Genomic DNA, 12,800 nt, shown 5'->3' on the forward strand with positions numbered 1-12,800 from the left:
CTGTGTGGATCACAACAGAACATGGAAATTCTTAAGGCAATGGGAACACCAGACCACCTTACCTGCCTCCTGAGAAACCTGTGTGCAGGTCAAGAAGCAACAGTTAGAGCCAGACATGGAATGACAGACTGATTAAAATTGGGAAAGGAGTACGTCAAGGCTGTATATTGTCAGCCTGCTTATTTAACTTTTATGCAGAGTACATCATGAGAAACGCTGGGCTAGATGAAGCACAAGCTGGAATCGAGATTGTTGGGAGAAATATCAACAACCTCAAGTGTGGAGATGATGCCACCCTTATGGCAGAAAGTAAAGAAGAACTAAAGAGCCTCTTGATGAAGGTGAAAGAGGAGAGTGAAAAAGCTGGCTTAAAACTCAACATTCAAATAACAAGATCATGGCATCTGGTCCCATCACTTCATGGCAAATAGAAGGGGGAAAAGTAGAAACATGGCAGATTCTATTTTCCTGGGCTCCCAAATCAGTGCAGATGGTGACTGCTGGCACAAAGTTAAGACACTTGCTCCTTGGAAGAAAAGCTATGACAAACCCAGACAGTGTATGAAAAAACAGAGACATCACTTTGCCAACAAAGGTCCTTATAGTCAAAGCTATGGTTTTTCCAGTAGTCATGTACAGATGTGAAAGCTGAACCATAAAGAATACTGAGCATTGAAGATTTGATGCTTTTGAACTATGGAGCTGGAGAAGAGTTTTGAGAGTCCCTTGACAGTAAGGAGATCAAACCAGTCAATCCTAAATCAAGCCTGAATATCCACTGGGAGGAAGGGCTGATGCTGAAGCTGTGGCTCCAATACTTTGGTACCTGATACAAAGAACCAGCTCATTGGAGAAGATCCTGATGCTGGGAAAGACTGAGGGCAAGAGGAGAAGAAGGGGGTGGCGGAGGATGAAACGGTTGGATGGCATCACCGACTCAGGGGACATGAACTTGAGCAAACTCTGGGAGACAGTGAAAGACAGGGAAGCCTGGCGTGCTGCTGTTCATGAGGTCACAAAGAATCGGACACAACTGAGCGACTGAACAAGGGTGTTGTTGGCTGACTGCTCAACGACACAGAGCAGGTGTGTGGGTTTCACTCTCTCCTGGGCCAGTTTGGGGTTTGATCGCAGGTTGTACTATTTGCATCTCAGCCACTGACTGCTTTCAGGTTCACAAACACACACGTGAGAAACCAGGGTTACTAAGAGCAGCTGGTTCCAGGGCCGAGCCAGGAGGGTTTGTGAGCCTGAAAGTAAGACACACCCAGAAACGTGGGGTGAGCCGAGGAGCCAGCAGGAACGGGAACCACCCCACCCTGGGCAGCAACGGCCTGTGAGCCTCTGAATAAGAATAACAGCAGCGTCTACACTGCGGACGGGAAGGGACCGCCCGTCACTGCAGAGACGATGGATCAGTAGGAGGAGGATGGGTGCGACAACCGCCGGCTAATGAGAACTCTGTGCTACGCTTGCAACACTTCTGTACGTCCAAAAGTATGTCCGTATGAAAAGTTAAAGGAAAAGGCCAAAGAAACGTATGTGAGCCTCACGTTACTTACTGGTCTCACCACAGCCCCAGAAGGTGGCATGTGGAACGTGGGGTTGAGGTCTACAGGTGGGCCCCTGGGCAGGGATCACCCACGCTCGGGTGCTCCTCCGAACTCGAGACCCAGGTCCAGCGCCAGCTTCACCCCTGCCGCAGGGACCCGCCTTCTCACCTCCTTGTCTCAGTTGTCACTGCTCCTCCCTGCCTGGTTCCCAGCGGTCTCCTTGGAGGACGGGCCCAAGGCTGATCATGCTGGGCGTTGCTTGTGTGGCGGATCGCAGCTGATCTATAAATACCCACGTGTTTATATGGATGCTTTTCATCAATGTCCCTAAGTTTCCCATTGCAAATGACATGAACCCTGAAAGCTGAGGGACCATCTGGTTAAATGTCAAATTAAAACGTCAGACTCAAAGGGACCCAGGGAAACATGTGCCCAGACAGCTGGCAATTCGGAAGCTGCGTCTCTAAGTCTCCAGTTCGCTCTCAGTCAGGTTACTTGTTTGCCCAGATAAGAGATGAATTTATTCCCTGATTTTACTAGAAGGTGGGGAAGATGAAAGTGAGATTACTTTTAAGTACATGGAGGTTCTTTCATGGAATGGACTTCACAAGAATCCCAGAAAATTTCATATTCTTGAAAATAGATATGCATTTATTATCCAAGTCATGTCACTTCTGAAGGTGAGAGGAAGCTATGAATGACTCCAGGTTAACACGAGTCAACGGGACTGAGTCTACCCCACTTTTTCACCAGATCCTGTAGACTGTTGAAAGAAACCTTGGTGACCTCACTTATTCCAGAATATGCTGCTACCCCTTAGAGGAAGCAGGGGGTAGTCTGAAGGCAGAGGAGGTTTAGAAGCCTAAGTCTTCCTTGGCCACACTCGGGCCTGATGCTGACATCTCTCCGTGGATGAGGTCACTCTGCTGGAGTCCGTCCTTGAGCAGTTATTCCACAATAACCAGCCAGAGTGATGGGATGGATGGGGTTGTGTCTTAGATGCAGGAGCCCCAGCCAGGTGGCTTCTGGGTTCTGTCTGGCCTGAGGCAGCTTCCTGGTCTCCATCCTCTATGCACAAGGGTGGGCTTGAAGACTGACCATCCTCCGTAGGAAGAGTCCAGAAACAAATTCATCATGGTCACTGGGCAAAGGCAACCTCTTCCCTCTGACTGTTCCCTCCAACCCCAGAAATAAACCACTCCTCCCCAACAGTAACTTGTCTTAGAGAGCTGACAATCTACACAGATCCTTCAGAACCACCGAACTGCTCCAGCCCTGGGAGTCTGTCAACTCCCATCTCACTCTCAACAAGAAGCTGCGTTTGTGACAAACAAAGGTGGCACTCAGGTTTGGAGCCAGATGCCCAGATCTGAATCCACTTTGCCCCTGACCAGCCCCAAGTAAGTCCACACCCCAAGCCTCTGTCTCCTTGGCTATCGAAGGAAGCCACAACGGAGCTCTTGGGGGATCCATGAGACAATTCAGGAGGAGCAGGCACCTGGCAGGTAGCGGCCGACCACTCAGGAAGACAGGGTATCTGTCCGTGCTGTTGTCTGTCCTGTGGCTGAATTCACTACAAATAAACCCACAAACAAACGGATAGGTAAGTCGTATTCTAGGACCAAAAGCTTTTGCCATGGCAACACTGAAGTGCTTCACAGGTATTTAATCCAAAATGAGGCTTGTTCCAGTCCTGATGAAAGTAAGGCTCGGAGGAAGGTGACCAGCTTCAAGGTTCTTGGCTCTGCCCAGACAGGAGGCTCAGGGACTCGGGCCCCACATTGCCCTGGAGTCCAGGGGCTGCCAGTAGCAAGACAGTCCGCAGCAAGGCACCTGCCCCTTCTTCGTCCTGATGGCAACTCCTGGAGGGCTCTTTGAGGGGCAAAGGAGCAAGGGAAGTTGCTCACCATCAATCCAACGAAACTACCCAAAGAGCAGAGGCCGCGTCTGTCCTCAGGGTCTTAGATGAGTGTGGGTGATCACAGGTCTGCTTGGAGGAGGGGTGAGTAAGCACACCTCTGGATGTTGTTCATAATATTTATTTTGGAAAAATATTTTAAAAAGGAATTTCTTCATTAACAAAACAGTAAAAAACTCAAATAACATTTGCACAATATTCCATAAATACATTTATATACAAAAAAATATAGTCACATTGACCCGAAGTGCCTTTGTACATATTTACCAAAAATTTAAATTATAAAAAATGAACATCACAAAATACTCAAGCTTTACAGATATCATGAAAAATATTTTTACAAGTCCAAAAAATAACGCACATTTTTTCCACCTAGAAAAACACATTTTAGTATCAAAAAGGACAATAAAGGCAGTGTTTGTGATTCTAATTCAAGAGAAGACTGGCTCATAAGGATCCAAAATACACACTTCAGGCAGTGTGTGCTTCTCGCGTGGTGATCAAGTCCATTCACTTAAATATATATTTTTTAAAAGCAACTGTCCATAGTGCAATGGGAACGTCCTAGAGGCAGAGCAGCGGCTGCGGGAGCGCCCGCTGCCCCGGCAGGAAGAGGACCTGGCTTCCAGCAGCAGTCAGGAGCACGTCCGCTCCTCCCAGCAGCATCGTAACACCTCGGAAGTTCCTTGTTCTGCAGGAACGGAACTTGCCCCGTCACCTCCACGTCACACCTAGAGGGCCCAGGAGACGCGGGAGGTTAGCGCGGTCGGAGGCCCAGTTCTGGCTCCCCGGCCGCAGGCGGGCCCCGCAAGCCCGCTCTGACCTCAGTTGCGATGACACACTCGTCCTGTTCCTCGGATATGACGTACACCGACTGGTACTTTGTGTCTTTTGAAGCAGAGTACACAGAGTCCGGCCTTTTTCTTTCAGACGCTTCTCCACTAGAGGGAAATTAAAGAGCCACAGTCAACACGTGGACACATTTGTGAACAGGAAAATAACCAAAGCTGGGAGGAACACACCCAGCTGGGCCCCCGGCCCAGCCTGTCCTTCCCCCGGGCATCTGGGTGTCCTCCCCGGGATGGCCCCCAGCCCAGCCTGTCCTTCCCCCGGGCATCTGGGTGTCCTCCCCGGGATGGCCCCCGGCCCAGCCTGTCCTTCCCCCGGGCATCTGGGTGTCCTCCCCGGGACAGCCCCCGGCCCAGCCTGTCCTTCCCCCGGGCATCCGGGTGTCAGGGTGTCCTCCCCGGGATGGCCCCCGGCCCAGCCTGCCCATCCCCCGGGCATCTGGGTGTCCTCCCTGGGACGGCCCCCGGCCCAGCCTGTCCTTCCCCCGGGCAACTGGGTGTCCTCCCCGGGACGGCCCCCCTGCCCAGCCTGTCCTGCCCGTCCCTCGGGTGTCGGGGTGCCCTCTCCAGCCGGCCCCCCCTGCCCAGCTTGTTCTGCCCATTCCTTGAGTGTCGAGGCACCTTCTCCAGCTGGCCCCCTGACCAGCTGGCCTCCTCATGTGCCCCCTTCAGGCCGAAGCACTCACCCTCTGAGCGTCGGGGTGCCCTTCTCCTCCCCCGCAGAGCCCTGGGGCTGGCACTTGGCATCGTGCTTGCCATGGGGCTCCGCTGTGGCTGTGGCGCCCTTGAGGCCCTGCAGCAGGTTGTAGCCCACGGTGGGGTCTCGAGCTGTGAGGCCATTTTTCTCCGTGCTGGGCTCCACGTGGAAGTCTGCCTTCTTGTTGGTGTTCTTGATCTGCGTGGCCCCGATGACGCTGACAGAGATGTCCTTCTCCCGCTGGCGGTTGGCCAGGTTGTTCATGGTCTCCGTCTCCCCCCGGCAGGGCTCTGCAGGGGGCCGGCGCTTCTGCAGCCTCAGCCGCACGCAGACCACCGTGGCGGCGCAGCCCAGCAGCAGTGTGAGGACCAGCACCACGCCCGCCCCAACGGCCACCCAGGGGAACGGGCCGGCCTGGCCCTCCACGTACTTCTCTGTGAGGTCCACCACCACAGGGCCTGGGGGCGGCTCGGGGAGCAGGAACTGGCAGTTGGGTCCCCCGTAGCCCTGGGCGCACTCACACAGGTAGCGGAAGGCCCGCTCGTGGCAGGTGGCCCCGTTGTGGCAGGGCGCGTGCTCACACCTGCTGACCGGGGCACTGCAGTTCCTGCCCGTGTACCCGGGGGGGCAGGTGCAGGAGTACTCATTCACGCCGTCCCGGCAGGTGCCCCCATGGGCACACGGGGAGGAGGCACAGTCATCCACGTTGTCGTCACAGTGCCTCCCAGAGAAGCCGGCCTGGCAGCGGCAGACATAAGTGTCGCCAAGGTCCACGCATTGTGCACCTGGGACACAGACAGGGCAGCAGCTCGTCACTGGGGGCATCCTGGAGCACCTGCTGCCCCTGCCACCGGGCCACACACCAGAGCAGAGGCGGGGGACCAGACAGATGCCAGCCCACGGCAGGGGTGGGCAAAGGGCGGGGTTCTGGTCAAAACCCGCAAAGTACGTAAAAAATACAGGCTGACACCTCCTGACATGCACCGAGCAAAGCGCTTCGCCTACACTGCTGAATTCATCCTCACAGCAAGCCAGCAGAGGACCCAGTTCACAGATGAGGAAACCAAGGCTTAAAGAGGATGGTGCACTTGCCGTGGTTTCAGTTAGTGAAGAGCAAGAATTGAAACAGAAAGAGAAAAGAAGGAAGGCAGGGAGGGGGCTAGGGATGGGTTTTTGTCTTTCCAGAGCCAAGTCTGATAACCCTCCCTATTTTTCCTCTCTAAAGATGAAGCTTCCAATGCTCTATTGGTTCAATGGCTGGAAACAAACCGGAGAGAGAGCTTGACCCCAGGACTGCCTGTGGAGCACACGGAGAGCAAAGCAAGATGACTCCTTTCTTGTCCACAGCCACATCCAGCACAGAAGCGCCCAAGATGGTCCAGACTGTCTGGGCCCAGCTTCCCCACCCATGAGTCTCCGAGGGGCATCCCTCCCACTTGAGATCACGCAGCCTCACCAGCCGGCTCTGCTTGGAGACCAAGCCGAGTTGGGCTGGCCCCCAAACGTGCAGCGGCTGGGCTGTCGTGAGGGCGGACCCACGGACCCTAGGGTCTCGAGCACCTGAGGAGCCGCAGGACTGCAATCGAGTCACTGCATCTCCGCCCAAGCAGGTCTTGCAGGGAAGGAACACTCCTGCCTGCCTTTCTAGCTCCCTGGGTGTTTCCAGACTCAGGGATAAGACTTTGGTGAAGTTTCTCATTGTTCAGACAAAAGGGCTTCTGAGACCCTGAACTCAGCTTGAAACTAAAGCCACACGCTTCTCATCAATGTGGACCCCTGGACAAAGTCTCAGGTGGGTCAGGCGGCCCCCTTACCGTTGGAACAAGGCGAGGAACTGCAGGAATCCATCTTCTTCTCACAGTTAAAGCCAGAAAAGCCCCCAGGACAGCGGCAGGTGTACCCGCCCTCGGGGTTGTCAGAGCACCGGCCCCCATTGAAGCAGGGGCCGTCGGCACACACCATGGCACTCAGCTCGCAGACCCTGCCGTAGAAGCCGGGTGGGCAGGTGCAGGAGTAGCTGTTCTCAAGGTCCTGAGTAACGGAGAAGACGAAGAAAGCTTTCCTAGTCGCTCCCAAGGACCCACACAGTCTGCCGCAGACCAGGGCTCCCGGCCCGGTGGGACAGCCCGCGGCGGCTGGACTCACCGTGCAGCTCCCTCCGTTTCGGCAAGGCCCGGGGCTGCACTCGTCCACCTCTGTCTCACAGGTGGCCCCCGTGTACCCAGGCCGGCACGAGCACGTGTAGCTCCCTTGGCCCGTGTTGGTGCAGGTGGCCCCGTTCCTGCAGGGCTTATGGTGTGTACAGTAGTTGAGGTCTGCAAGGGTTTAGACGGAGAGAGGAGGAGAGGTGCGGGAGACGTCCTCGCCTGTGACCGAGCCCAGGCAGGCCGGCTGCGGGGGCAGATGCTTACCCTGGTTGCAGAAAAGGCCCCCCCAGCCCTCCTGGCAGTTGCATTGCCAGGGCCGCTGGCAGGTGCCGTGCAGACAGCCTGGGTACCGGATGCACTGGTCACAGTACCGGCCCTGCCAGCCCACTCTGCACCTGAGGAGAGAGGAGGGTCAGGGGACGCTGCTGCTGGGTTCACACAACCCCTTCCCCGAGCACAAGACGCCACCTCCAACAGCATCAGCGCTGCGGATCCTCGCGAGGCTTGGGCGGCCCTTGGGGTCTCTAAACCCCAAGGACAGCTCCGTCCTGCCTCAGAGGGTCTGACTCTGGGTGTGAGGGTCAACCAGGGCAGCATCTCTAGGTGATTCTAACCTACTAAATACTCTCCTTTTCTCTGCCAATTCTTTTAAAATCTCATCTGTAAGTTCCACAGCCACTGAGCAGCTTAGGTGAATGACTGCTGCTGCTGCTGCTAAGTCGCTTCAGTCGTGTCCGACTCTGTGCGACCCCACAGACGGCAGCCCACCAGGCTCCCCCGTCCCTGGGATTCTCCAGGAAAGAGCACTGGAGTGGGGTGCCACTGCCTTCTCCGTAGGTGAATGACTACTTTGATCCAAAAACTGTCCAGGTATGTGTTAAGTAGAAACACCAGAAAAACAGCTTCCCCATCCCGCGAATAGCTAATCTTACCTAAGTTTTTCAAAGGATCATCTAGAGACACTTTGCTAACACACTAGGTGTAAAAGGACAACAAGAAAAAGAAAGAAAAATGCAACTTTTGCAAACTTACTTGCATTCCCCTGGCTTGTCACAAAATCCGTGCTGCTCATCGCACCCTGGCAAACAGATGGCTGCAGGAGGAAAAGGCACAGGGTCAAGCCCGCCAGAGTGCTTTCAGCATGAGGGGGCTACGAGCTGTGCCCAGCAAGCCAGTGAGCCCGCCGGCCCTGGCATCGGACTTTACTCAGCGAGAGGAGCATTCTTCTTAACACAGCAGCTCAAGGACAAAAGAGTTCGGAAGCCCCCACCCCCACAGGCCCCTTTTCTTCTAAGAGAGGGTCAGAAGTCCTTCCCCCTCCTCCTCCCCCACTTCCCAATTCTATGCACAAAGCTCCACCTCTTAATACCCAGAAAGTGTGCGTGTAGATAAGGGTGGACAGCTGGCATGCAGAGTACCAGGGCGAGACAGCTGCTCTATTGTCTGTTCTCTCCCAGCAGCTGCCCCAGTGCAACAATACCAGCCTCCCCGCACACCCCATGCCCCACCCCTCACACACACCCCTAGCATGCGCGCGCACACACACACACACACACACACACACACACGCACGTGCACCCTTCCGCCAATGGGAACAGGCATGTGTCCCAGCCGCCTATCCCCGGGGAGATCTAATCGATGGCACGCGCGAGCTGGGGGCAGGGAGAGACTCCAGTGTTTGAATAAGAAGAAAAAAGTTTAAGTTTATGGCTACCCCACGGCGAAGGAGAGGGCGGGTAGCCAGGAGGGAGGCAGCAGGCAAGCCTGAGGTCCCCGGAGAGGGGGGGAGCCTGGTGGCTGAGGCTCCGGGCTGGCTTCCTTCTCCTGGAGTGGAGACTCATTAACGAGCCGCCCCACAAGTTTTCAGGACAACAGAGCCAGCTCGGGCCAAGGCGAGCTCAAAGGAGCCGAAAGCTGCGGGGGCTGAGCGGCCCTGACACTGGAGGCAGGACCAAGTCAGAACTGAGAGAGTGCACCTCCCAGCGAGAGGTTCTACCCTACAGGAGAAGGTTCCTGGGCTCTGGGCAGGAGGAAGACGCCCTGGGGTTTCTGGGGGGCTCCCCACCCGGCTCTGGGGAGACCTGGAGTCGGGGGGGGGGGCAGTGAGGCCCCTGGGGTCCAGCTGAACTAGGCCCAGGAGTCCCACAGCCTGCGCCTGTGAGAACACAGAGCTGTGGGCCGGCAGGGCCGGCGTCACTCGTGTGAAGGCATTTCCTTCCCGGGCAGCGTGCTCTGCGAGCACCCCACAGCCGGGCAAGCGGGCCCCTCCCCAGGCAGAGCTAGCAGGCTCACGTCCCCCACAGGGGGAACCGTCACAAACAGTGGGATGTTTTTAAATACACTGGCTCTGCAGAGAGGCCGAGCACACCAACTCTGGAGAGAATGAAGCACTCTTCAATGAGACGCTGTCTCGCAAAGAGAACTCCTTTGGTCAAAGCATGCCCTGCACACAGCCTCCTCTCTGTTCCTCCCTTCCTTCCTCCCTCCCTTCCCTTTGGCTTACTTCCTGACCCCTGGCCCTGTGTCCAAAATCCTCCCTGATTAAGAAAGGCAGCTTCCCATTGCGGAAGTTACAACGTCTGAGTCGACCCCAGCCCGCCTCGGGCTGACTGTGAGGTCTCAGCTAATCTCTCTGGCTCCCTGGCCCAGTTTCCACTCCCCCCAGAACGTCTCCCTGGGGCTAAAATCGCAGGATCCCAGCAGCCCCGAGAATATGCCCCCCTGCTCAGGAGTGCAGGCCTGGGGGAGCGAGCTGAGGGCGGGGCCTCCCTGTCTGGGACTCACGCTCTGTGCAGTACTGGCCCTTCCAGCCAGGGTTGCAGACTTTCTCCCCTCTCTCCCCGCAGGTGAAGTGGCCGAAGGCGTCGTCTCGGGGGCGGCAGAAGACGGAGCAGCCTTCCCCAAAGTAGTGCTCATCACACACAAAGCGGTAGGAGTACTTGAGGTCTGTGCGGCCGCTGCTGTGCAGATCCTGGGACCACTCCTCCCCGACAGCCAGGCGCCTCTGTGTGGCCAGGCGGCTGATGAGTCTTTCTGGGCTCTCTGCAGAAAGAGGGCGCCCCGTGGGTTCTGGCCGAGAACCCCGAGGCTTGGGGAACTGGGGAGAAGGAAAGGGTGCCAAGCAGGGAAGCTTAACCCTTCTCCTGGACCTCCCAGAGGAACTGGCAGAATGAAGGGTGTAGACACTCGTTTCCGGGAAGATTTGAAGCCAAGTACATACTAACTAGGGAAGCAGCTCACACAGCTTAGGAGTCTGGGGGGGTTGTCTTTACCCGTCGCAAGGTCATCAGGAGAATCTGTGTGGAGAGCTTCAATGATCAGAGAGAAGGTTCCCTGGAGGAAGAACAGAAGACAGACCAGAACTGTTTACAGAAGAATCAGAGGGTTCCGGGCAGCCCAGTGGCTGCAGATCTGTTCGCAGCGTGTCCAGGGGAGGGTCTGTGTGCCTCTCTCGCCTGATTTCACTTTCCTTAAGCATATGGAACAACTTTCAAAGAGTGGTTTCCTGATATGTTTTTTCAGCCTGTTAATACAGGATATCGCGTTTGAAGGAAAGAAAGAAGACTGCGGAGCAGGCTGGAGGGGCTTGTGTGCAGTCTTCTGGGGAAGGAGCCAGGAGAGGCGCTGGGGCCTGCCAGGCTGCAAGGGCGACCGCCAACCGGCCGGTCCGGGAGCTGCGGAGCTGGGACGCTCCCACGCGAAGGGGCCCTTTCAGCTCCGCGGCTCGGCGCGCAGACCGGACGCGGAAATGTCCCGGGTCCTCGGCCTCTCCGCCTCACTCCACCCTGGCTGTCACCCCGCGCAACACCCCCTCGCCGCTGCCACCGGCTGTAAGTCACCCGGGCGTGGAGGCGGCGCCCCAGGGCCCCGCAGAGCGTGGCGCCCACCGGCCCGGCCCCCCCTGCGCCCCCCCCCCGCCCTGCGCCCCCCGCCGCGCCGGGGCCTCCCGGCCCTCCCCGCCCGCCCCGCGCCCGCAGGTGCGGCGCTCACCGGCCAGGTGAAGCCAAAGGGGAAGCGGATGGGGTTGCTGAAGGCGGGGTCCGCGCCCGCGCCGTCCGGGAGGCTGAAGGAGTCGATGCCCAGCACCGGAGTGACGGCGCTGCCGTAGGTGCAGGGCGGCTCGGGGGACACGCTGGCCTGGTAGTGCTTGAGGCACACGCGGAAGAAGGTCCTGCAGGCGCACGGCGGCGGCCCCGCGCCCCCGCGGCAGCAGTTGCGGTTCCCCAGCAGCCCCTTCTTGTTGACGAACTCCTGCAGCTTCAGCTCGAACACCCCGGAGCTCCAGACCTGCGGGCGAGCCGAGGGCGTGGGGCGCCTGGCGCGGGGAGCCCGCCCGGCCGCGTCCTGCCCTGGGCACTGCCCCCCGCGTGGCCTGCTCCCCGGGGTCCGCCCCCCGACGCCACAGGCCACCGGGGCGGGCGCCCGGCTGACAGCCTACTCGACGGCGCGGCCCGGGGATCCCGCGTGGCTTATTACCTGGCACAGCAAAGCCGAGAGTACGGCGAGGGCCAGGGCGCACCGCCCGCCCATGGTGCACCGCCCGCGGCGCTGGCTCTCCTCGCGTCCCCCACCCCCCCGCCTTGTCTTCCGAAGTCGTCAAGGGACGCTGGGGGAGGAAGGTGTCCCCGGGAGCTCGGCAGGAAAGCGCCGCCGCTCTGACTCGGGCCGAGATAATCCGGACTTCTCTCCTGAAGGGTCCGGCTCCGGCTCTTTCGGAGGCCCAGGTTCCTTAGGTCCGCCTTGCGGAGGCGACAGCGATCCCGGGGATGCGCGAGAGAAAAGGGCGGGGGGTCTCTCCGGAAAGCAGCTCCTGGCGCGGCAACTTTCGGTTTCCCCCTCTCTTCCAAAGCGCAAGTAGGTAGGGGTCGTCTGCTTCCTGGTTTTGTCTCAAGCTTGTTGGCAGGGGAAAAGAAAGAAAGAAAGAAAGAGGGGAGAGAAAGCGTCCAGATATTCAGCCCGATTCCCAACGAGCTGCAGGGCTCCTTGCGAGTCCGTTTATCGAGCTGCAGTCTGGAAATCCCACGCGCGAGGCGGTAATCCGGGGCCGTGGAGCAGGATCGGCCCGGCCGGCTCACTCGGGGGCGGCGGTCCCGGGAGCGCCCTGGACCCGAGTCTTTCCCGGAGACCCAGCCAATGCCATCCAGGTCAACGCCCGGGGTCCCGGACCGGGTCGAGGCGGAAGCTGCGCGCCGGGCTGTGAGTCCAGTGCGGCACCGGCCGGGGTTCCGCGGGCGCGAAGGGGCTCGGGCTCTCCCGGCGCCGCCGCCTTATATCCCGCTGGCCGCCCGCATAGCTAATGAGATGCAAATGAGCAGCCCCCCAATCTGGCGAGAGCTGTCACAAAGGAGCCACTTTTCCAAACCCTCCTCTCAATGGATCGCCAAATGGTCAGTGAGCTGTAAAATGTGCAACCCTCCTCCCCGCCCCCACCCTCCCCGCCCCTGGTCCTCCCCTGCCCCCGCCCCCAGCCCCCGCCGCCCGAAACGCACTCATTTACATTCCTGCAAAACGTTCACCGCAAGAATCCCCTCTGCGCCCGAGGCGGGTGCCGCCGCCCGGGCTCCTCGGCGCTGCCCTCCGGCCGCAGGCCCGCCGAGGCCCGGGACGCGCGGGGGCGGCGCTGCGCCCTGGCCCGGC

At 58.4% G+C, this 12,800-nt stretch overlaps 1 protein-coding gene across 1 annotated transcript; it reads right to left on the reverse strand.

The window, feature by feature from the left end:
* Nucleotides 1-3,576: 3,576 nt before the first annotated feature.
* Nucleotides 3,577-11,705, reverse strand: DLL1 (delta like canonical Notch ligand 1). Its single transcript, XM_040239093.1, has 11 exons — nt 11,640-11,705; nt 11,154-11,450; nt 10,436-10,496; nt 9,948-10,205; nt 8,196-8,256; nt 7,428-7,558; nt 7,162-7,331; nt 6,831-7,047; nt 5,006-5,801; nt 4,295-4,412; nt 3,577-4,202 (listed from the first exon to the last, which is right to left on the reverse strand). Exons 1-11 carry the CDS (start codon nt 11,691-11,693, stop codon nt 4,197-4,199), a joined length of 2,169 nt encoding a protein of 722 aa, XP_040095027.1. The 5' UTR covers nt 11,694-11,705; the 3' UTR covers nt 3,577-4,196.
* Nucleotides 11,706-12,800: the final 1,095 nt, after the last annotated feature.

Source organism: Oryx dammah, unplaced genomic scaffold (genome assembly GCF_014754425.2).
Source record: "Oryx dammah isolate SB20612 unplaced genomic scaffold, SCBI_Odam_1.1 HiC_scaffold_4, whole genome shotgun sequence".
NCBI classification, from domain to species: Eukaryota; Metazoa; Chordata; class Mammalia; order Artiodactyla; family Bovidae; genus Oryx; species Oryx dammah.

Excerpts from the sequence above, each read along its gene's own strand:
- DLL1 (XM_040239093.1), bottom strand. The coding sequence starts at position 11,693 with ATGGGCGGGCGGTGCGCCCTGGCCCTCGCCGTACTCTCGGCTTTGCTG. Across the intron at positions 7,559-8,195 it reads GACAAGCCAGGGGAATGCAA|GTGCAGAGTGGGCTGGCAGG; the intron begins GTAAGTTTGCAA and ends CTCTCTCCTCAG. Across the intron at positions 7,048-7,161 it reads GAAACGGAGGGAGCTGCACG|GACCTTGAGAACAGCTACTC; the intron begins GTGAGTCCAGCC and ends TCCGTTACTCAG.